This window comes from Akebia trifoliata, chromosome 2 (genome assembly GCF_017979445.1).
Source record: "Akebia trifoliata isolate Shusen 1 chromosome 2, ASM1797944v1, whole genome shotgun sequence".
Classification (NCBI taxonomy): domain Eukaryota; kingdom Viridiplantae; phylum Streptophyta; class Magnoliopsida; order Ranunculales; family Lardizabalaceae; genus Akebia; species Akebia trifoliata.
In genome coordinates this window covers 29,658,094-29,680,803 of record NC_141376.1, presented here as the reverse complement: position 1 = coordinate 29,680,803, position 22,710 = coordinate 29,658,094, and the positions used below count along the sequence as shown (strand labels likewise).

At 35.1% G+C, this 22,710-nt stretch overlaps 3 protein-coding genes across 3 annotated transcripts; all 3 read left to right on the top strand.

Annotated features, from left to right (window-relative positions):
* The first annotated feature begins 701 nt into the window (after positions 1 to 701).
* On the top strand, positions 702 to 7,915 carry LOC147410082 (putative disease resistance protein RGA4). Its single transcript, XM_086432050.1, has 2 exons — positions 702 to 3,894; positions 7,676 to 7,915. The coding sequence occupies exons 1-2, from the start codon at positions 823 to 825 to the stop codon at positions 7,913 to 7,915; spliced, it is 3,312 nt and encodes a 1,103-aa protein (XP_086288176.1). The 5' UTR covers positions 702 to 822.
* A 4,624-nt stretch (positions 7,916 to 12,539) lies between these two features.
* On the top strand, positions 12,540 to 12,974 carry LOC147410081 (uncharacterized). Its single transcript, XM_086432049.1, has one exon. It carries the CDS (start codon positions 12,540 to 12,542, stop codon positions 12,972 to 12,974), a length of 435 nt encoding a protein of 144 aa, XP_086288175.1.
* Positions 12,975 to 15,204: 2,230 nt separating this feature from the next.
* On the top strand, positions 15,205 to 15,813 carry LOC147410080 (uncharacterized). Its single transcript, XM_086432048.1, has one exon. The coding sequence runs from the start codon at positions 15,205 to 15,207 to the stop codon at positions 15,811 to 15,813; it is 609 nt and encodes a 202-aa protein (XP_086288174.1).
* Positions 15,814 to 22,710: the final 6,897 nt, after the last annotated feature.

The following is a 22,710-nucleotide window of genomic DNA, read 5'->3' as shown; positions in this document are numbered from 1 at the left end:
TAACTAATGGATCTGGTGATCGAATGGCTTGGAAGGATTCATCAGCCTGATTTTAAGGGTGGGCCACACATCACGAGCCAATATAAGCTTGAAAGATTTTGCCAGTTGGCATTTTTATGGGGTTGGTGTCATTGATTATATTTCAATGAGCCGGGACCATGATATCAACTTTCTTTATAAAAAAAACTAGTGTCTCCTTTTCACGCAATAGACTGAACAATGCCAAAACTAACACACTATTTAAAAGTCGAACTGATTATTATGGAGTTGACTCAGAAAATTTGTTCAATCGAGTCAACTTTAAATCCAATCGAGTGGCGTGAACTTCTGTTGGCGCCCCAACTTTTACATTTTACATTCCAATTATTTAAATTATTTAATCATCTCCAGTTAAAACTAACACACTATTTAGAATCATAACTAGCATTAATTTCCATAACAGAATTTTCCAATAATACACTAATAAAAATTGTACACTGATTTCCCATAAGAGAGAACATGAACCAACGACAATCATTTACTCCCACAACTTAATGTTGATGTTGTTCTCTCTTAAAATGAGAATTAACCTACTCACCTTATTTATTTATTTCAGTTGAGGTGTAATAAGTAAACTATGGGGTGCCAATATAATTAGTCTTAATAATTGATGGCTGATCCCACCACCATCAATTATTAAGCACATGCACCTCCCAAAACAAGTCAAAAGCTGAAGCTGTTGCTGTGGTTTCGTCTTCTTCTTCTTCAACATCAACAATTTCATTCATCAATTGCAATTCTCTTTCTGTTTCATAGTCTTCTTAAGAGATTTATATAATAAGTATGGCAATATCAGTTGCATATGATTTTCTTAAGCCTGTATTGGAGCAGCTTGGCTCTACAATTGTAACAGAGTTTGGATTGTTATGGGGTGTTAAGGAGGAGTTGGACAAATTGTCTAATTACATGTCAACAGTTCAATCGGTTCTTCAGGATGCTGAGGAAAAGCAAATTCATTCGAAGCAGGTGAGAGATTGGATTACAAAGCTTAAAGATGTGGCTTACGATGCCGAAGACATATTGGATGAGTTTGCAACTGAAGCTTTACGATCCAAAGTGGAAGGTGAAAATCAAACTAGCAAGTGGAAGCAGGTATGCAATTTCTTCGTTTCCTGTTTCGGTTTAAAGTCGCTTCGATTTCGATATGAGATAAGTCATAAGATTAAGGACATCAATGAGAAATTAGAAAGGATTGCAAAGGAAAGGAATGATCTTCATCTTCGTGAAGGAGGTGGAGGGTCGCAGCTACCTGAAGTCGGGAAGAGATCGAAAACCATCTCCTTGATACATGAATCAGATGTTCTCGGTAGAGAAAACGATAAGGAGAAGTTAATAAATCTGTTGGTATCTGATGGGTCTGTTGCAAAGGAGCTCTCTGTTATTCCCATAGTCGGTATGGGTGGTGTCGGTAAGACAACCCTTGCTCAGCTTATTTATAACGACGAGAGTGCTGAAAAGCATTTTGAAATAAGAGGATGGGTATGTGTGTCTGATGATTTTGATTTGGAAAGACTGTCAAAGGCGATTATAGAGAGTACTTCAAAGACATCATCTAATTATAAGGAATTAACCTCACTCGCTGAAGAAATTAAGAAAATAGTGAGTGGGAAGAAATTTCTACTCGTATTAGATGATGTCTGGAATGAAGATTCTAAAAAGTGGGAAGTCCTAAGCGCTCCCTTGCGGTGTGGAGCAAAGGGGAGTAAAATTCTTGTCACTACTCGAAGTGAAAAAGTTTCACGGATCATGGGCACTATTCATGGTTATCCCTTGGGAATTTTGTCAGATGGAGATTGTTGGTTATTGCTAGGAAAACGAGCATTTCCAACTGAGAGCTGGGATGAGCATCCAGATTTGGTGGTGGTTGGTAAGAAAATTGCAAAAAAGTGCAGGGGTATACCTTTGGCAGCAAAGGCACTCGGAGCTGTCTTACAAGATAGGAAACAAGAAAGACAATGGAAAGATATTTTGAACAGTGAAATATGGAAAATGCCACAAGGAGGAGAAGATGACATCTTAAATTCTCTAAGATTGAGTTATCATCATTTGCCCTCACATCTAAAGCAGTGCTTTCTGTATTGTAGCATATTTCCCAAGGACTATATATTTAAAAAGGAGAAATTGGTGAAATTGTGGATGGGGGAAGGTTTTATTACATCCAATGTGGGGCAAATGGAAATGGAAGATGTGGGTTGTGATTACTTTGATGATTTGCTATGGAGGTCATTCTTCCAGTGTGAGAAAAATAAGTATGACAAATTGGTGGTGTACAAGATGCATGATCTGGTTCATGATCTAGCACAAGCACTTTCCAAAGGTGAATGTTTTAGAATGGAGGACGAAAAATTAATTGATTTTCCCAAAAATGCTCGGTATGCTTCTCGCATCACTCATAAAGCAAATGATCTTACAATGTTTGAGCGGTCTCTTAAAAGCAAGAGGCTTCACACTTTACTAGTGTTCCGGGAGTATGAAACTAAAATGGTCCCCACTAATCTATTCCAACAAATGAAATTCCTTCATGTGTTGAAATTGGATTGTATTGAAATGATAGAGTTGCCCAATTCAATTGGCAATTTGAAACACCTACGATACTTTGCCCTTTCATCTAATTATATAGAAAGATTACCTGAATCAGTGAGCAGCCTTTATAATCTGCAGACATTACATCTTAGTCACTGTTATAGCTTGGTTGAGTTACCCAAGGACACAAGAAACCTGATTAACCTAAGACATCTTACCTTTTGGACACTTGAAATGAGTTCAACACCAAAGGGAATTGGGGGATTAACATGTCTACGGACACTGTCAAAGTTCATTGTTGGTAAAGATAGTGGGCATGAGATAGGACAATTGATGAAACTGATTAACCTCAGAGGTCGATTGGAGATTTCAGGGCTCCAAAATGTGATCAATGCAGAAGAGGTCATGTGGGATAATAGAGAATATATTGAAGAGGAGTTGGATTTATCATGGGAAGGTTATCAGAGTGTAAGTATTGCAGAGGAAATACTTGAAAGGTTCCAACCTCACCCTAATCTCAGAATCCTAAAAATCAAAGGCTACAATGGTGAAAGATTTCCAAACTGGATTGGGGATCCGTCTTTCTCCAAACTAGAGCAAGTGCGGATAATGGATTGTAAATCATGTCAAACCCTCCCTCCTCTCTGGCAGCTACCTTCCCTCAAGAGATTTAGTCTATGCGGCGGTGATTTTTTTGTTGATGGAAACCTGTTTAATAAGGCTTTTCCCTCATTGGAAGTGCTTTTTATTAGTTCATTCCCAAATTTAGTAGAATGGAGTAGTGGCACTGAAGAAAAAGGTGATTTCCCTTGCCTCCGTAAACTTGAAATTGTTGATTGCATGAGTTTGATTGCTCTTCCAAGGTTTTTGACAAATGTTCGTGAGTTAGATTTAAGAAATTGCAATGAGAGGATATTACACTCTCTGTCTTACTTCACCTCTCTCTCCTCCTTGAGCATAGTAAGATTTAAAAATCTACAGGACATACCCAGTGGGTCGTTAAAGAACCTAAAAGCACTCAAACAATTTGTTATCCGCGATTGTGAAGAGTTGGTTACTCTAGATGAGGGTCTACAATACCTAGTATCCCTTCAACGGTTGATTATTCGGAATCTTCCTCAACTGGCATCCTTGCCAGATGGATTGAAAAACCTCATCTCCCTTAAATACTTGAGAATCAGCGATTGCAAAAGACTAGCAACTTTGCCAAAGGAGGGACTGCCCACCACGCTTCAAATTCTCCACGTGTACAGATGTCCATTGCTAGCAGAACAGTGCAAGGAGGAGAGTGGAGAATGGCCCAAGATATCACACATCCCCAGCTTATACACGGTATGTTTTGTTCTTTTTCCACTAAAATACCCTTATTACCCCTTAATTAATCTCAATTTGAAGTTTGACCGTTTTCTAACTTGTAAAATATATATATATATAAAATTACAACTTATTTATCAAAATTACTTTTTTTTTTTTTTTTTTTTTTTTTTATATTTATTTATGGATTTTGCAAATAGTTTGAAACTTTTGCTGTCCAATAAATAAGATAATTTCATCCCATTATTTGGTAACGTGCGAGACTCACCTCCAACACTTTATGGAATCAACTTTTTGATTTTAGAATGAAAATGCATTGATTTACTTAGGAAAAACTAAAATAAAATGTTTTATTTATTTTAAAATATTATGAAATTATTTCCAATAATATTGAGTTTTAAATTAAATGAAAACATTTTCCATTCTTTAACATTTCAATTTTCAAATTTTTTTTTTTACATATTTAAAATAAGAATGGGACTACAGTCTTGAGTTGCATTTATCATTAATCTTTTAATATTTCTAGTGTTCATGCTTCAATTGCTACACTAGAAGCTAATAATTTTCTTTTCCAGGACTTTATGTTTCCTTCAATCATTATTGCCAGTGCTTCTCAATAGGTATGGTTGAAAACACAGATCTGATATGCAGTGTTCAGTTGTAACCTTAGTTTTATAATTCGTTGAGTTGATTTGAAAATTGGCCGAGTCAACTCAACCAATTACTTGATTTCAAGGTGAATCGGACTCACTAAGTCATCAATTTAACTCAATTTGCATCGGAGTTGAGTTTTAAAACTATGGCTATAACTATACCAGCAACATTTTCAGTACTGAAAAAATTCATATTTGTTTGGTAGCGATGGTAGAAATTTTTGTGGATCAATTCATATATATTACAAATTGAAAGAAATTTGTCTTTCAAATTCCTTTAAAGAAATTTGTTTGCCAAAAAATTCATATATTTTTGGCAGCGATGGTACCCGTGTTCAATTTTTGTGGATCAATTCAAATATATTGCAAATTGAAAAAAGTTTGTGTAAATTTTATCTTTGTTTATGCTATTAAAAATATGATATTAAATATATATTATTGAGGTTGGATCATTAAAGGATATTTTCATTAATGAAATTATATTTTTCTTTCCCGAAATCATATTTGGAAAAGGAAATTTAAAATTTTATAAATTTAAAATGGATCAGAAAAATTGTTGATTCACTTAGATTGGTGGTTGAAAAATGGGTTATGTAAAAAAATCAACAGTTCTTCAAAATATTATGGTTTTATTTGAATCGGACCAACGTCATTAAGTCCGCCCATTTGTTCAAATTAGTACGTAAAACACTAATAACTAATGTCCCAGGCGAGTTGAGTTTCTGAATGAGATCTGAGTCAACTCTAACCTGACTTGCCTCTCTCCACCCATAACTTGAACCTGACTTTTTCCACTCACAGCCCGAACCAAACTTACTTGATTGGACCCCATGGGTGAATCATACATGTCAAAAAACTTATGACTCAAACCTGACCTGTTATTATCAAAATGGCAATTTTGATCCGACCCAATCCGATGAATCAATCTTATCCATTACTATGTGAAAAACACGAAATTTGACAAACTGGAACCATCAAATTCCCACATATATTCGACGGTTCACTCCGTCGAAAAATGCCACCGAAAGTTTGCTAGTCTGATTCAAAAATCAAGGGACCAAATCCGTTGATTATTTTTTGACAGCTCTTACTCATGAAATTCAGTGCCTTTGTTTGGTCAAATTTGTTCCATTTTGAAGTAGGGCCACAATGGTTTTGATTTTGGTAATTGTTACTTATGAATTTTGCTGGTTGTCATCTAAAGGACTCTTCAAGAAGTACAAGTTGACTGATTTGCAAAACACACTAGCAAAACATGATAAAGAACATGAGGAAATGATTATCGAGCTATAAAAGGAGATGCATATGTAGAGAGGCATCCAAAGTGAGGTGCAGGAGCAAATAACTCAATTCTTCCGCAACATGTTTCTTGATGGCCATCCTCCTAGTCAGGTACTTTGAGAGGCACCTAGATACTTGTAGTTCCACTACCTTAGGCTTCTTTACTTGCTTTTGTCATCCTCCTAGTCAGGGACTTTAAGAGGCATCTAGATACATTTAATTTCACTACTTTAGACTTATTTACCTTGTTTTTTTTTACTTATATAATGTATATTTTTTTTCTTCTTATATTGTTTAACTAATAATAATTATTTTATTGAAAATTAACCCCTTTTTAACTCCGCCGATGTAAAATTAAACATTTTACACTGCCGGTCCCAAGCCCGGATACAGGAAGAGGGAAAAGGAAGATAATGTTTGATTTTGATTTAATTCAACTAATTATTTTATGTCTTATAATTTTTGTATACTTGACTATGACTTCATGTGGTTTCTCTTGGACATAAAACAAGAATTTGTAGGAATGAGTTTGTGGGTCCCCAAGAAGTAAGAGGTTCCTCTCTCAAATAAGGTGAATTTCTAAAGGGAGTTACTATTGCCAGAACAACCTTTACTAATGCCACACCAACTATGCACAATTCTTTGGTGATTTACATAGGAATTGGTATGGCATTAGTAAAAGTTGGTGCGGCAATAGCAGCTCTCATTTCTAAATGACCCCTATATTCTATATTAGTTGGACTTTTAATAGATCCCTTGGGATGGACTTTGATAGAGTATGTTGAAAAGAACTTCATAGATCTCTTTTTTCTAAGAATGTATCATGTCATAAAAACTAGGAAGCCAATATTTGGATTTTTCTTACATGTTTCAACATAAGCAAGCATCTTTTCATTCATGTTGTATCCTGCCCCAAATTTTGGATATAAGGCTTTGATGATGATGGATGCATGTTGTAGTTTAAAATATTTTATAGAAAAAAAATATAACTTTTTCTCTTTGAATGATCAGAAAGAAAAAGTTATTTCCTACATTCAACAGGTTATCTTCCATACAATTAAACAAAATTAAAAATTAGTCCATGCTAGTACCAAAAACCAAAGCTTTACATTATGTGAGACATTGAAGCAGAGGAGGTGGCGGAGATTAGGTAGCTGCTTTGGTAAACATCCATTTATTGTTGTTGAAAAATAAGTGTACAGTTTGCAATCAAAACAATGAACCAAAAAGAAATCTATCAGTATGATAGCCCATCTCAATTTCTAAGTAAGTTATTACAAATAAACAGTTTCTAAGTTGGAAATTCTAAGAAGAGAATGTTGAGATTTTCTCTCTTGTAATTCGGGATTGTACATATTGTATAGCTGTAGGATTGACTATTTAACCCCTAATTTGTAGGTAATTAGTTTCCTAATTCTTGTATAATTAGTTACCTAATTTAGCTAGGATTGTATTCTACGAATTGGTTCTATTTCCATCAATGAATAATAATTCAAATACAATTTTAATCCTCATATATTTTTTCTCTGAATTAAAAGATGGTATCTCGCCGGAAATCGACCACCGTCTTCTACCTTTGCAACTTCTTCTGCTTTGTCTCTTTCACCTTTCGATTTCCATTAACCCGCCCTTTCGATCTCCATTGACCACCAAATAAATAGAGATAGACGAACCTCAAGTTTATTTGAAGCCTTTCTTTTTGGGTTTGGTGTTTGTCTGGTCGTAATACATTGTCATTAAAAAAATGAGTGAAAAAAAATATTGAATCATCTGGGACGAAACTGGTTCTTATTATTGTTCAATCTAAAGGTGTTTTTAATACAGGGATTATTCTTATTGAATCAAATTATGACATTTGGTCCTAGTTGATAGAGATGCATATTGCTGAAAGGGAGAAACTTTCCTATATTCATGGCGAGACAAAGCCATCTATTAAATCAGAAGATGAATATGAAAAGTGGTATGCAGAAAATCAGAAAGTGAAGAGGTGGCTATTAATGTCTATGACTCCAAAAATTATGAAACGTTATTTATGCTTACCCACTACCCCTGAAATCTGGAGTGCTTTGTCAAAGGCCTTTTATGATGGGAGTGATAAATTGTAAGTTTTCACCTTGAACCAAAATGACTTCACTGCCAAACAAAATGGAAAATCTCTATTTGAATATTATTGAGAGCTAAATGAGGTTATCCGAGAATTAGACCATTGCAATTAAGTGGTCATGAAAGATTTTTATGACATTGAAGCAAATCAGAAGTCTATTTATCAGGGTCTAGAAAGTTGTTTCTAGAGCCCTAATTATATAGATTTTAGCAATAAATTGCACGTTAATTCCCCTCATTAGACATAATGCATGGTTAGTCCATAATAATTCTTGTTTTTTATTTAATTATACATTTTGGAGCTAATTACTGTTATTTACGTGTAACAAGAATTATTCGCGAAGTTTCAAGACGAATAAAAAAATCCGAAGTTATCACTGTGATCCAGGATCCAAAAGAAAATCATTGACCAAAATTCAAGTCAATTGACCAAAAATTTACCGCGGTACTATGGTCAACGGCGGTTACGCAGTCAACGAAGAAAGTTAAGCCTCAAAATTCGTGCTGAAACTTGACGGCTGAATACCATTCATAATAGACTACTTTTAGTATTTTTTTAAAATAAGAAATGTCTCCAAAACCTTAATTTCCACAGAAAATCCTAATCTGATATTTCTATAAATAGAAGACCAGACCAAAAGTTAAAGAGTCTAAATTTTAGAGAATTAGTTTAGTTTTTATTTTCTTTATTTCTAATTTTATGAAAGTTATAAGGAGGTTTTACCGGTTTCAAGACAATAAGCAATAAATATAATTTCTTTCTCTTATCTCTTTTCCTTTCCATACTTTCTTTATTTTATTTTTACTCTATTGTTCTTGCGATGACTATTGGCTAAACCTCGATAGATCAGTTGAGGAAGCCTGAGCAAGATTTGTCAGTGTTTTACTGTTCTCGTAATGACTTAATAGTTTTATTATGATAGCGTAGGTATTTATTATTAGGTTGAATATTAAATGTTTTCAAAGTTTTAATGGTCTCTTTCTTTGATAAATTCTAGAAGAACCATGCTTTACAGAGAATAATTAATGTTTACCTAATAATTTTGACCTAAATTATTGCATACTTTTGATTTTGTTTATAGTTTAACTGTTTGATTTTCCGATCCACAAATATTATCTTTGTTCAGTGGATTTAAATAAAAGAGAACCAGAAACCACTGATGAAGCTTGTGAAGGTGGATCCAATTGATCTACATTTCTCTCTTGTATTCCTAAGTTTATTTTATTTTAGTAGTTTATTTTAGATAAATCAGTTACCTAAACTTGAATTGGATTGGAAGAAAAATATTTTGGGTCAATGTTGTCTCTGTGGTTCGACCCTTGCTTGCCAAGGTTTTCTTTTGTTCTTTATTTATCATCATCTACAGCTCAAACAAATTGGCACCGTTGCTAGGGTCAACAGTGTAATCCAATATTTTTTATCCAAAAATCTGATTCAATTTTCTATCGATCAAAAATTTTAATTTAGAAAAATTCAAAAAAAAATACAGCTGGATTACTGGGGTCAATACAAACAAAACCCTAAAATTTGAGCCAATTTCAGCATAATTTTTATCCGGCGCCTGGGTCAACTGTGGAGGAGCGGTAAAACCTCGAGATTTGCACTTCAAATTTTTGCAGAATTGTTCTTCAAACTTCTGGATTTTAATGAACATATAATTTTACAAGAATTCTAACTTTGATTTGTCTTCTGTTTTCAGCCGAAGGATTCGACGAGTAACAACATGGTTGAAAATTTTTATTCCACCACCCGAATCTGATTCTTTAACGAAGAAACAAGAATTTATTTCTATTTAGAATAGAACTACAATATGATTTTATTTTTAGAAGTTTTAAATTTATTTTCAAAATTTAATTTTAATTCTTTCGAGAAGGCTCAGATTGTAATAGAATTAAGGGAGGACAATAATGAAACGTAACTGTCTCGGTTCCTTGGGTTCGTACACTGAGTTTGGTGTCGGTGGTCCGAGTTGACTCAATTCGATCAACGCCCGTCTAGAACGAGAGGTAAAAATCTAAACCCAACGCATCTTTTGCAAGTGGGTTTCTGTATTAAATTTGAGTGAGTTAACTACACACTTTCGATCGCACATTAGTAAAAAAGGACACCCTTACGAAGATGGCATTAATAACACATGAATCGGATTTCATCACCGCATTTTTTCCCTATTCGAAATTAATTCTAACAAGCCCAATTTCATTAAAATCTTATTAGACTGGATCATAGGTCCCATCGAGCTCAAAAGGCAAGTCTAGCCTGAGTTGCACCAATTGCATTTCTTGATCAAAGTCAGTGCCTAAACGTAATCCTGCCCCACTGTACCCTATTGTACGAGGGGGATAGAATACGTCTATTCTAGATGAAGAGGTGATTTAAGAGTGCCCTTGCTCAGCATCGTGCACCACCTCTCAACTGAAAATTAAATTGGCTGATTTTGGTTTCAAAGAACTAGGTTGGAGGCTCAAGCTATCCATTTGAAATAGATAAGAGATGTCTAATTTAATAGGAACCCATCAAACATGTGTGAAATTCCTCCCTACTATCTGTGTTCATCATTAGTGCATGTTAGGTAGGAGATCTCAAAAGAATCCACTTGAACCATTCGATCATAAGATCACAAGATCTCATCTACTTCAAGGGATTAAAAGAGAATTCAATTCTTCACCTATCTCTCAGCCACCCGAAATGGCTCAACCAATTGCCCCACCTCAAATGATCCAAGAAGATCAATGAACTCTAAACAAGTTATTCGCCTCTACTACATCCACTCCCTCTTCATGTATTGCCTTGCCAGCAACCAATGTGGCACAATTCAAAATTAAGGTAGCCACCATCAATATGCTTCTTAAGTTTCATGATTTCGAGAATGAACAACCTTATAACTATTTGAACAAATTCTGACCTTATGTCAAACATTTCAAAATTGTCACCTCGATGATGAAAATGTTAAATTGAGGTTGTTCCCTCTATCTCTATAAGATCATGCAGCAGCATGGTTGAACTCAATGCCCTTTAACTCAATCACCATTTGGGACGAGTTATCTCGTAAATTCATGGTCAAATTCTTTCTAATGTCAAAAATAGAACAAATCAAAAATGTCATTAGGAACTTCAAGGACAAACCCGATGAAGAATTTTCCCAAACCTGGGAAAGATTTAATGACCTACTTGTAAAATGCTCACATCATGGGATTGATAAAGTCCACATGGTCAATTTCTTCTATCGTGGTCTTACGACAGTCCAACGTATCCTTTTAGAGTCTATGCACAAAAGAAAATTCATGAATCAGACTCCAAATCAAGCATACAAGTTTCTCGTAGAACTCGCTGAAAATGCTAGAAATTGAATCACCAATTTAGGAGACTCTGATAGGAGTGACTTTAGAACCAATAAACCAGGAATGTACGAGATCAAAAATGATCTTGATTTCAAAAATGTAATGTCTAATTTGGTTATTACTACGCAAAATTTAAATAAAAAGTTTGATTCTTTCAGCATCAAAACTAACCAACAAAAGGTACATCCTGTGTTCCAAGTCAATTCAAAGATACCTTTTGCATGTAGCATATGCGGAACCTTTGACCACCTCATTGAGAACTGTCTTATGACCAATACAGAACAAGCCAATGTCATTGGCTCATATAGCACTTTTAATAAATCCACTCCAAACTCGTATAACCAGACTTACCATCTTGATAATAGGTTTCACGCCAACTTCTCCTATCGCCAGAACGAATCTATCCAACAGGGTGGTGCTCCTAGTTTTCAAAAAGGCTATAATAGGCACTCTCATTCCAATGCGAACCTTTATTTTGTTCCACAAGCATCTTACTCTTTACCCTATACATCTAATCAACGGGCAATTGTTGTCAACCCTATGACTAACTATTCTCCTCTAGTTGCACAAACAAACTCTGCATTAGAAACAATGGTCATAAAGATGTTCAAGCAACAACAACAATTGTAGAAATTCATGCAGGACCAATCATAGTTGACTCAAAGTAATATACAATCAATTAACAATCTTGAGGTTCAACTAAGCCAGATAGCCCTCTCTTTAAGGGAAAGAAATAAAAGGGAATTCCCAAGCCAAACTGTGCCTAACCCAAGATGAACTGCCCCAAAAAGACAGTATGAAATAACAAGTCAACTTGGTTTTTCTAATGATTCTATTCAAGCAGTCCACACACTACGTTCTAGTAAGTTAATGGATAACCAAGTGCTCATGCCTAATAAGATCCCAATACAAGAGGATACCCAAAGTGCACCTTCAATAGAAAAATAGAACCAAGAAAAAGAAACTCCTCCACAAATGAAAAAAGAAATTACAATTCCTAAGGCCCCATTTTCACATAAATTAGCTGACAATAAAAAGGAAAAGCAATTAGAAGGTATTCTTGAAGTCTTAAAGAATGTTCAGATTAACATCCTCTTTTTGAACGCTATCCGTCAAATCCCTTCATATGCTAAGTTCCTTAAAGATCTCACTACAATGAAAAGAAAAACCTTCTTGCCTAGAGAGGCTACAATGATAGCCCAATCATCTTGTATGATTTTGTAGACAATCGTGCCTAAATTCAAAGATCCAGGTTGACCAGCACTTTCTGTGCATATAGGGGAAACAATGATTGAGAAATGTCTGCTAGATCTAGGGGGCAGTGTAAATCTTCTGTCCTTTTCTATCCACAAACAACTAGGTTTGGGGGAACTCAAACTTATAGATATCACTGTCAGCTTAGCAGATAGATCAGTTAAGATTCCCAAAGGAATAGTGGAAGATGTAATAATCAAGGTTAAAGACTTATACTTCCCTACTGATTTCGTGGTACTTGACACTGAACTTGTCATGAACCCAGACAATCATTTTTCGGTCATCTTGGGTCGACCGTTCTTAGCCACCTCTGATGTTGTTATCAGATGTAAAAATGAAATCATGACCTTAGCCTTTGGAGACATGAAAGTAAAATTGAATGTTTTCCACAACAAGTGTCAATCCACTAACATGGATGCTATGGAGGATGTCAATATGATTGATACATTGATCAACAAAACATTTTAGGAAACGGAGAACATTGACTAATTGGAAGAGTACTCGAGTTTGATGAATAACAGTCCATCAAGAAGGTAAATACCATTCTAGAATCCGTTCCTAAGATGAATTTTGCAAATTGACAACCTAAAATAGAGAGTCTCCCCACATCTTTATGCCCACCTTCTGTTGAAGAGACTCATAAACCTGAACTCAAACAATTGCCTAACATGTTGAAATATACGTTCTTAGGAAACGTCGAAACCTTCCCTATAATCATATCACCTGATTTAGAAAAGTCTCAAGAAGAGTAGTTACTAGAGGTTCTACGTGAACATAAGGAAGCTATTGGCTAGACCATAGCTGATATCAAGGGCATCAGTCCCTCTGTGGTTATGTATCAAATACACCTCTAGGACAACTACAAACCATCAAGAGAATCACAAAGGAGATTGAATCCAGTCTTACAAGAGGTTGTTCGAGGAAAAGTCCTTAAATTGCTAGATGTAGGTATTATATACCCCATTTCAGATAATAAATGGGTGAGTCCTATTCAAGTGGTTCCAAAGAAATTCGTCATCACTGTTGTGACCAACAAGGACAACGAACTAGTACCAACTCGTATCCAAACTGGGTAGTGAGTTTGTATAGACTACAAGAAGTTAAACTCTATGATACAAAAATATTACTTCCCTCTCCCATTCATAGATCAAATGCTAGAACACTTACCTGGACATGCCTACTACTGCTTTTTTGATGGATACTTAGGGTATAATCAAATTCTGATAGCCCTTGAAGATCAAGAAAAAACAACTTTCATGTGTTCCTTCAGGACTTTTGCATATTAAAACATGCCATTTGGGCTTTACAATGCTCCTGCAACCTTTCAAAAATGTATGTTAAGCATTTTCTCTGATATGGTAGACAATTGCTTACATCACATAAAGTTAGTCTTAGTTAGATGCCACGAGAAGAAGCTGGTGTTAAACTGGGAGAAGTACCATTTCGTGGTCACTTCCGGGATAGTATTGGGATCTATCTCACAAGGGGATTGAAGTAGATAAGGCAAAAATTGACCTTATTGCTAATCTATCTCCCCCTAAAATAGTAAAGGAAGTCTGTTCTTTTTTAGGGCATGTAGGCTTTTACAAGCATTTCATTAAGGATTTTGGAAAGATTTTCAAACCTCTATGCGACTTATTATTTAAAGACGCAAACTTTGAACTCTCTACTGCTTATTTAAACGCATTTAACAAACTCAAAACTGAGTTGACAACAACAGCTATCATCCAACCACCGAATTGGAATTTACGCTTTGAAGTGGTGTGTGATGCTTCAAACTATGTAATAGGTGCTGTATTGGGGTAAAGAATTGACAAGCTCCTCCATGTCATCCAATACATGAGTAAAATGCTAAATGATGCTCAACTCAACTACTCTACAACTGAAAAAGAGATACTAATAGTAGTATTTGCACTTGAAAAATTCCGCTCCTACTTAATAGGATCCAAGGTTATAATCTTCACTGATTATACAATATTGAAATACCTTCTCTCGAAGAAGGATGCCAAAGCAAGGTTAATCTGATAGATTCATTTATTAAAAGACTTTGATCTAGAAATTTGAGATAAGAAAGATGCGAGAACGTGGTTGCCGACCACTTATCTAGACTAGTAGCTGAATCAAGTTCTGGTCCCCTCCCAATCTCTGAGAATTTTTCAAATAAACAACTAATGTCTATCTCCAATCAAGATACACTTTAGTACACTAACATTGTCAATTACCTAGTAATTGGGCAAACACCTACCTTATGAAAAAAATAAGAGAGGTATGATTTTTCTAGGATGAACCGTACTTGTTTAAATACTGTCCCTATCAAATAATCCGTCGGTGTATTCTTGACCATGATCAGAAATATATACTCAATTTTAGTCACAACCACCCTTGTGGTGGATACTTTGGAAGTAAGAAAATAGCAGCAAAAGTGTTACAATGCGATTTTTGCTGGCCAATGCTTTTTCGTGATATCCACATATTCTTTAAGTCTTGTGATCAATGCTAACGTTTAGGAAAGATTAGCTGGAGAATCTGGGTTAGTTGGGATCTGACGAAACTCAGAGTGGAAATAATTTCAGAATTGACATAGTTTATTCATTGTCGAGTGAATCAAGTAAATGATAATTCTGATTTCTTAGTTACTTGCATTTATGCGGCAAACTTTTGTTTGGAAAGAATTGATCTGTGGAGGGATTTAACTTCTATGGGAGCAAGTGTAGAGTCGTCGTGGGTGGTTATTGGGGATTTTAATGCAATTCGATATAGAAATGAGAAGATTGGAGGGAATCCAGCTCCTCGTCGGAATATGGAGGATTTTAATGAATGCATTCATTCCTGTGGCTTACAAGACATGGTGACAATTGATCACTTCCTTTCTTGGAGTAATAAGGCAATAGATGATAGGTGCATTATGTGTAGGCTGGATAAAGCATTAGTGAATATCCATTGGATCCAAAAATGGGCTTTTGTACGGCTCAAGTATCTTCTGCCAGGTATCTCTGATCATTCTCTTTTGAGCTTCAAGTGGGTAGATCAAGTTAGAAATCATAAGATAAATTTCAGATTCTTTAATGCTTGGATTTATCAAGAGGGATTTTGTGACGTGGTGAGGAATGCTTGGAATACTCGCATTGTTGGCAATCCGTCATTTATTCTACCTTCCAAACTTCGTTGGGTGAAGTTAACTATTAAGGATTGGAATCAACAAAAGTTTGGTAACGTTTCTAGTAGGAAGGGAGTAGCTGAAGCAAAGCTTAAAGCTATCCAGTATAAAATTCAAACTGATCCTCTTAATAATGTTCTTGCACAGTAGGAAGAGAAGCAGTTGGGGTTCTAAGTCGAGAGATCCTTTCAGAGGAATCTATGATTAGACAGAAAGCTCGAGTTCAATGGTTACAAGAATGAGACAAAAATACTAAATTCTTTTATGCTTCGGTGGCCTCTAACATTGCTCGGAATGGCATTTTTGAGCTAATTGATGATTCGGGTGGTTCTATCAAAGGTGAAGAGCAGATTGCAGATTTTGCTATCAATTACTTTCAAAAGGTATTTTCTTCGACTTCTAATTCCCTTTGTCCTTCTATTCCTTTTAAGTATAGACTTACTATGGATCAATCTAATTTGTTGTCTAATCTGATTTCTAGAGAGGAAATTAAATCAACTATTTTCCAATCTCTTCTAAATAAGGCCCCGGGTCTAGATGGGTTTTGTGCAGAATTTTTTACATCCTTTTGAGATATTGTTGGGGAGGATTTTACTCGGGCTATTCTGAATTTTTTTTCTCATGGGAAATTGCTTAGGGAATTAAATTATACTCTTATTGTTCTTATACCCAAAGAAAGAAATGCAAATAAATTGGATAGATTTAGACCTATTTCACTCTGAAATTTTATTTACAAGGTAATCACAAAAATTATGGCAAATCGCCTTTCGAGTCCGTTACCTTCTATCAGCAGCTTAAATCAATCTGCTTTTATCAAAAGGAGAAATATTTTTCACAATATTTTTTTAGCCCATGAGCTTTTTCGAAATTCCCATATTCATTCTAGCTCACCCTTCTTTTCCGTTGAAGTTGATTTGAAAAAAAGCCTATGATAAAGTTCGGTGGGATTTTGTTTTGAATATTCTTGGTCAATTGGGTTGTGATCAAGTTTGGATTTCTTGGATTAGGGAATGTATTACCACTCCTCGCTTTTCTATTGTTCTTAATGGTTCTTCTTTTGGTTACTTTTCTAGTAATTGTGGATTAAGACAAGGTGACCCAATCTCTCTTTACCTTTCACTATTGTTATGGAAGCATTTTCTTGTATTCTTGAAGATAGAATTGCAAATAACCTCATCGCTATTCCAACCATGAATAATAGTCCTCACATTTCTCATCTTCTGTTTGTAGACGATATTGTTTTATTCTCTAAAAATAGTGTTCATTCTGCTTCCAACATCAAAATCCTTCTGGATGATTTTTTTTAATATGTCAGGTCTTCAAACCAATGTTGAAAAGAGTAATTTATTCTTTAGTAGTTCATGTACAAACAAGGATTTTATTCTTCAAACTCTGTCTTATAGAGAAGGAAACCTCCCGATTCAATATTTAGGTCTTCCCTTGTTTTCTTCTTGGTTAGTCCATGGGTCATCGTTGATTGAGAAAATTCAGAAACGTATAGAGGGTTGGAAATCATCTTTTCTATTTTTTGCGGGTAGGCTTGAACTTATTAAATCAGTATTGTCCTATTTTCAAATTTATTGGTCTACTTGTTTCTCTTTGCCGAAAGGGGTTATTATCAAGATAAAGTCTTTGTTAAACAACTTCCTTTGGAGTGGATCCAATCCTAGAAGGTCTTTTCATCCAGTTAGTTGGTCCAAAGTATGTCGACTTTTTAAAGAGGGTAGACTTGGAATTAGAAAAATTAAAGATTGAAATACTATTGGACTCATGAAGCTTTTCTGGAAAATAATCTACAATAGCAGCTTGTGGAGCAATTGGATGAGAAAGACATATGTTAAAAATGGGAGCATTTGGAGATGTAATCCGTCGAATGATTCCTCTTGGGCTTGGAGAGGTATTATGAAAGTCCGTGATGTTTCTAAAAATCATATCAGATTTTTAGTGGGGGATGGGTCATCAGTTCAATTTTGGGATGATCCGTGGTTAGAAAGTGGCACGTTGATTGATCAGTTTGGGAGAAGAGTTGTGGTTTGTATGAATAGTATTGTTAATGCGTTGGTTTTTAATTTTGCAGGGAATAATAGATGGGAGGGCCTAGTCAGAGATGAACTTCGGTTATCTGAGATTGTAAATCAGGTGGAAAATCATCATCCTCCATAGCCAAATGAAAAGGATAAGATAGTGTGGAAACCCAACTCCAATGGCAAGGTTCAAATAGCTTGGGATTCAATTTGAAGACATGAAGCGGAGATCAATTGGCATGAGGTGGTTTGGAATAAACTGTAGATTCCACGCCGTTCCTTTATTACTTGGCTTGTGACTAATAAAAGTCTGTTAACAGTTGAAAATCTAATGAGGAGGGGATTATTGTTGGTCTCTCGATGTGTATTGTGTTGTAACGATGTAGAGAATAATGATCATTTTTTTTTAAATATAGATTCTCTAGTGCAACTTGGAAAAATGTGATGAACTGGACTGGAATAGTTAGACAGTTGGTGGGTAGTATTGAAGATAAAGCTGATTTTGTTCGTAACCAAGCACACATTTCGAGTGTGTTGAGCATTATGTTTTGTTCAACCATTTATCATCTTTGGAGTGAGAGGAATCAACGAATTTTCAAAGAAAAGGAAGTTGCTATGCAGCAGCTTAGCTAAATGATTATGGCTGATTCATGTGGAAAGATTGAAGGTATTAGAACGCCTATAGCAGTTATTTTTCATTTGGTCCAGTTATGGGGCTGTAATGGAGAGATGGTTGTTAAGGAAAACAGAGAAGTTCATTGGAATCTTCCTCCAATGGGCGTGGTCAAACTGAACACTGATGGCTCGTTGTCAGAGAATGCGGTTGGAAGAGGATTCATTGCAATGAATAAAAGAGGAGAATTGTTGATTGCTGGGTATGGTCCTTCAATGAATATAGATATAATAACTATAGAGATGGAGGCCATTCTTCATGGTTTGAATCATTTGCTGATGACAGGTTACTTGAATGTAATGGTCAACTTAGATTTGTTACTTGCGGTTAAAGGGATCAAGGAAGAATGGAATACGCCGTGGAGAGCTATTAATATGGTGAGAGAGATAAAATCTGTTATGCGTGGCTTTAATTCAATTGAGTTAAAATCTTCGTGGCGAGAATCTAACAAAGCTGCTGATTGATTAGCTAAGAGTCGAACAGTTCAGGAAAATTTAAGTTTTTTGTATTCTTCAAATGTTCATGTGGATTTGTATAATATCCTCTTGGAGGATTTGAATGTTCGTTTTTTCGACATTAGTCTTTAATTAATATATCAGGGTGGGGCCCTTTATAGCCTCGGCTTATTAATAATAAAAAAACCCATTTTGATCATCAAAATTTTTGATGTTTGGGGCATTTATTTCATTGGACTTTTTCCCATTTCGCACGGATTCGAATTTATTCTAGTCACAGTCGACTATGTGTCTAAATGGGTAGAAGCATCAGCGTGTTGGATGAACGACCACAAATTCGTTGTGAACTTCTTTAAAAATGCCATTTTTGCTCGCTTTGAAACTCCAAGGACGATCATCAGTGATGGAAGTAAGCACTTCTACAATTGAGTTTTTGAAAACCTTATGTGTAAATACACTATTACTTACAAGGTCGCTACTCCATATCACCCTCAAACGAGTAGTCATGTTGAAATATCCAATCGCGAAGTTAAAGTCATTCTTAAGAAAATAGTAAATCCTTCATGAAAAAATTGGGCTTTGCGATTAAATGACGCCTTGTGGGCATATCGTACTGCTTTCAAAACTCTGATTGGCATATCCTCTTACTATCTCATCTTTGGAAAAGCCTGTCACCTCTTAGTAGAACTCGAAGACCACACGTATTGGGCTATAAGACATCTCAACTTTGATCTTGCCAAAGTAGGAGATCATAGAAAACTTCAACTCTCTGAGTTGGAAAAACTGCGCAACAATGCATACAATAATGCTCGACTGTACAAAGATCGTACAAAGGCTTGACTTGACAAATACATTCAAAGAAAGTCCTTTGAGATAGGTCAACAAGTATTACTTTATAATTCTCGCATCCACCTATTTCCCAGAAAATTGAAATCTTTATAGATATGACCCTTTGTAGTCCATAAAATAAATTTTCATGGTAATATTGAGATACTCAATACAACGGACGATAGTATTTTCCAAGTCAATGGTCAAAGGCTTAAGTCATTTCTCTCACTCCCACCCCAGAAAAAGTTTCTGAGGGATCCTGTGTATCAGGATTAACCTTATGTCATTGTTTGGCTGAAGACAATAAACTTAGCGCTACTTGGGAAGCAACCCATGTGTTTTTATTTTTTAATAGTGTCATTAGGATATCTTTCTTAGATTAGAATGTTTTTAATTTCTTAGTTAGGTTATTTTTCTATTTTAGGTATGATTTCTTTTATGCAAAAACTGTTTTGGAAATTATCATTATTATAAATTTCACTATTTTCATATCAGTTGTAATAAAGTTTACACATTAATGTTCAATCCATTTCAGGTGTGATCTAACTTTTTTTTCTTTCTTCTTTCCTTACTACTTGCATATTAAGGACAATATGTCATTTAAGTTTCGGGATACATTATGTTAGCTCACAATTGTATTGCATTTCATTGGTAGTTTAGTTTCATGTTTATTTCATTGCTATTTTAGTTTTATGTTTCATTGCTAGTTTAGTTTCATATTTTCAGAAAAAAAAATTGGTAGTTTAGTTTTATGTTTCATTGCATTTCATTGCTAGTTTAGCACTTGCAAAATATTTTTTTCAAACTCTTTCTATGTATTGTTTACAAATGAATTTCAAATTTTAAGCTCATGTCCTAATTTTGATCATAAGTTCTATTTGGTTATTCTTCATCAAGAAAATCAAAAGGATACTTTGAAAATTCACGACACTTCTGATTGATCAAAAATAAGATTTAATTGAACAAGTGTTAACTCTCTTCTCTGTCTAGAATGTTAGGGGATACCGAGTCTAGTGAACTATGATTTCCTTGTCCTTTGATTGACTGGTTAAAAGAAAAACAGAACTGGAGATAATATGACTTGGACAGCAACCATAGGATTAGATTGAGTACCTTGAAAATGACTACCTACTTTTTGTAAAAAGAACACCAGAAAAAATGGTGAAATGTGAAAATTTTGAGAAAAGAAAAAGTAGAAATATGTGAAAAAGACCAAATCAAAGTAAATATGCTTGAGCTAAAACAGTACAAAAAGAAAAGAGTCCATTGAGACCAAATACTTTTAGTAGGGTGAAAGTCGTCAATGGTAAAAACATAAATAAGTTAGAATATCATAGATAAAATCCCTTAGAGGTATTATAGTGAACATCCACACCTCTCATAATCCCAGACATGAGGCTTAGTTTCGAGTTAATTGAAAGCGCCCTCGATCTACGAGATGCACGGATCCGATTTTGACCTTTGAAGTTTGGGAGTCGCCACCTAGTTATTACGGTCTAGGAACCGAACTTGGACTCTAAACAGATAAGAAAAACTAATCTACAAAATAAACTAGGTCCGGGGATCTCATTTCGAGATTGGAAGGTATTAGGCACCAATCCCGCCCGGCAAACGCCGGTCTTTACTAATTCCCAAATAAAACTACATTGCTAAAAAAACCAAAATAATAAAAAAAATTACCTTTACGAACGCAATGGTTTTGTTTCCTCAGATCTAATAGAATAGCTCATCGTATACCACTCCTCACTTCGTTCTGTCACCAGCTTTGCTTTAGATCTCCAAGACGAGGTACTTTCTTCTTAGATCTGAATTTTTCGACATTTTTCTAGATTTCTGGGTGTTTTTGAAGAGTTTCTAGGTTTTTTTTTAAGCTAAAGTTGGGGTATGGATGTTAGGTAAGGAGTCAGGACTTCAAAATTAGGGTTTATGGGAGGTTAGGAAAGCTTTTTGACCTAATTTTTTTAGGATTTATTTTTTCATAGCATAGCGAGGTTTCTATAGTTTTATTTGTTTGAGATACCTTATTTGAATTTCTGAAACATATCTAACAACAAAATATAGCACTGGAATAACCATCCATCATTGGGAACTGTTGCAATCGGGTTGACGAATTGAATAATCAGACGAGTGCAAAAATGGGGTGTCTACAGATGCCCCTCTTTGGCAGAGGGTTGAAGCAAACTAGATAGCAAATCTATTTTGGTAGATAGTGCAATATCTAAATGCCAAAGCTAGTGACAGTTCATTTTACAGTCTAATTTAGCAATTCATCGAGGCATTCAGATCCTTGAGGGTAAAACTCTCCCCGAATAAAAGGTTGTCAGGTCCTTAAGCACGAGCTCTCACTGACAGCGTCAGATCCTTTAATTTTAGAAAATTCTCCTTGACTAAAATGTGCAAGTGTGTGCACTTGAAATCTAAGATAAATCTCAAAGGGTCTGAGCAAAATTCGAGTAAAATTGAGTAAAATCTGAGCAAATCATAAAATCAAGGAAAACTTGAGAAAAAATTTGACTTTAAACAAAACATGAAAAAAATTTGAAGTTTGACAAAAATCTAAGCAAAAGTTAAGAAAAAGTTGAATGCTATACTCTACCTACCCTGGGTGAAAGAGTAATGAACTAAGTTTTTTGGGAAGTTCTACTCTACTTACTCAGAGTGAAAGTGTAATGAACTAATTTTTTTGGGAGTCATACTGTACCTGTCCAAGGTGAAAGAGTAATGAACTAATTTTTTTTTTTGGGAAGTTCTACTCTACCTACTCGGAGTGAAAGAGTAATGAACTAAGCTTTTTGAGAATCCTATTTTACCTGCCCAGGGTGAAAGAGTAATGAACTAATTTTTTTGGGAAGTTTTACTCTGCTTACTCGGAGTGAAAAAATAGTGAACTAATTTTTTGGGGGTCCTACTCTACCTGCCCAGTGTGAAAGAGTAATGGACTAATTTTTTTGGGAAGTTCTACTCTACCTACTCGGAGTGAAAGAGTAATGAACTAATTTTTTTGAGAGTCCTACTCTACCTGCCTAGGGTGAAAGATTAATAAACTAATTTTTTTAGGAAATTCTAC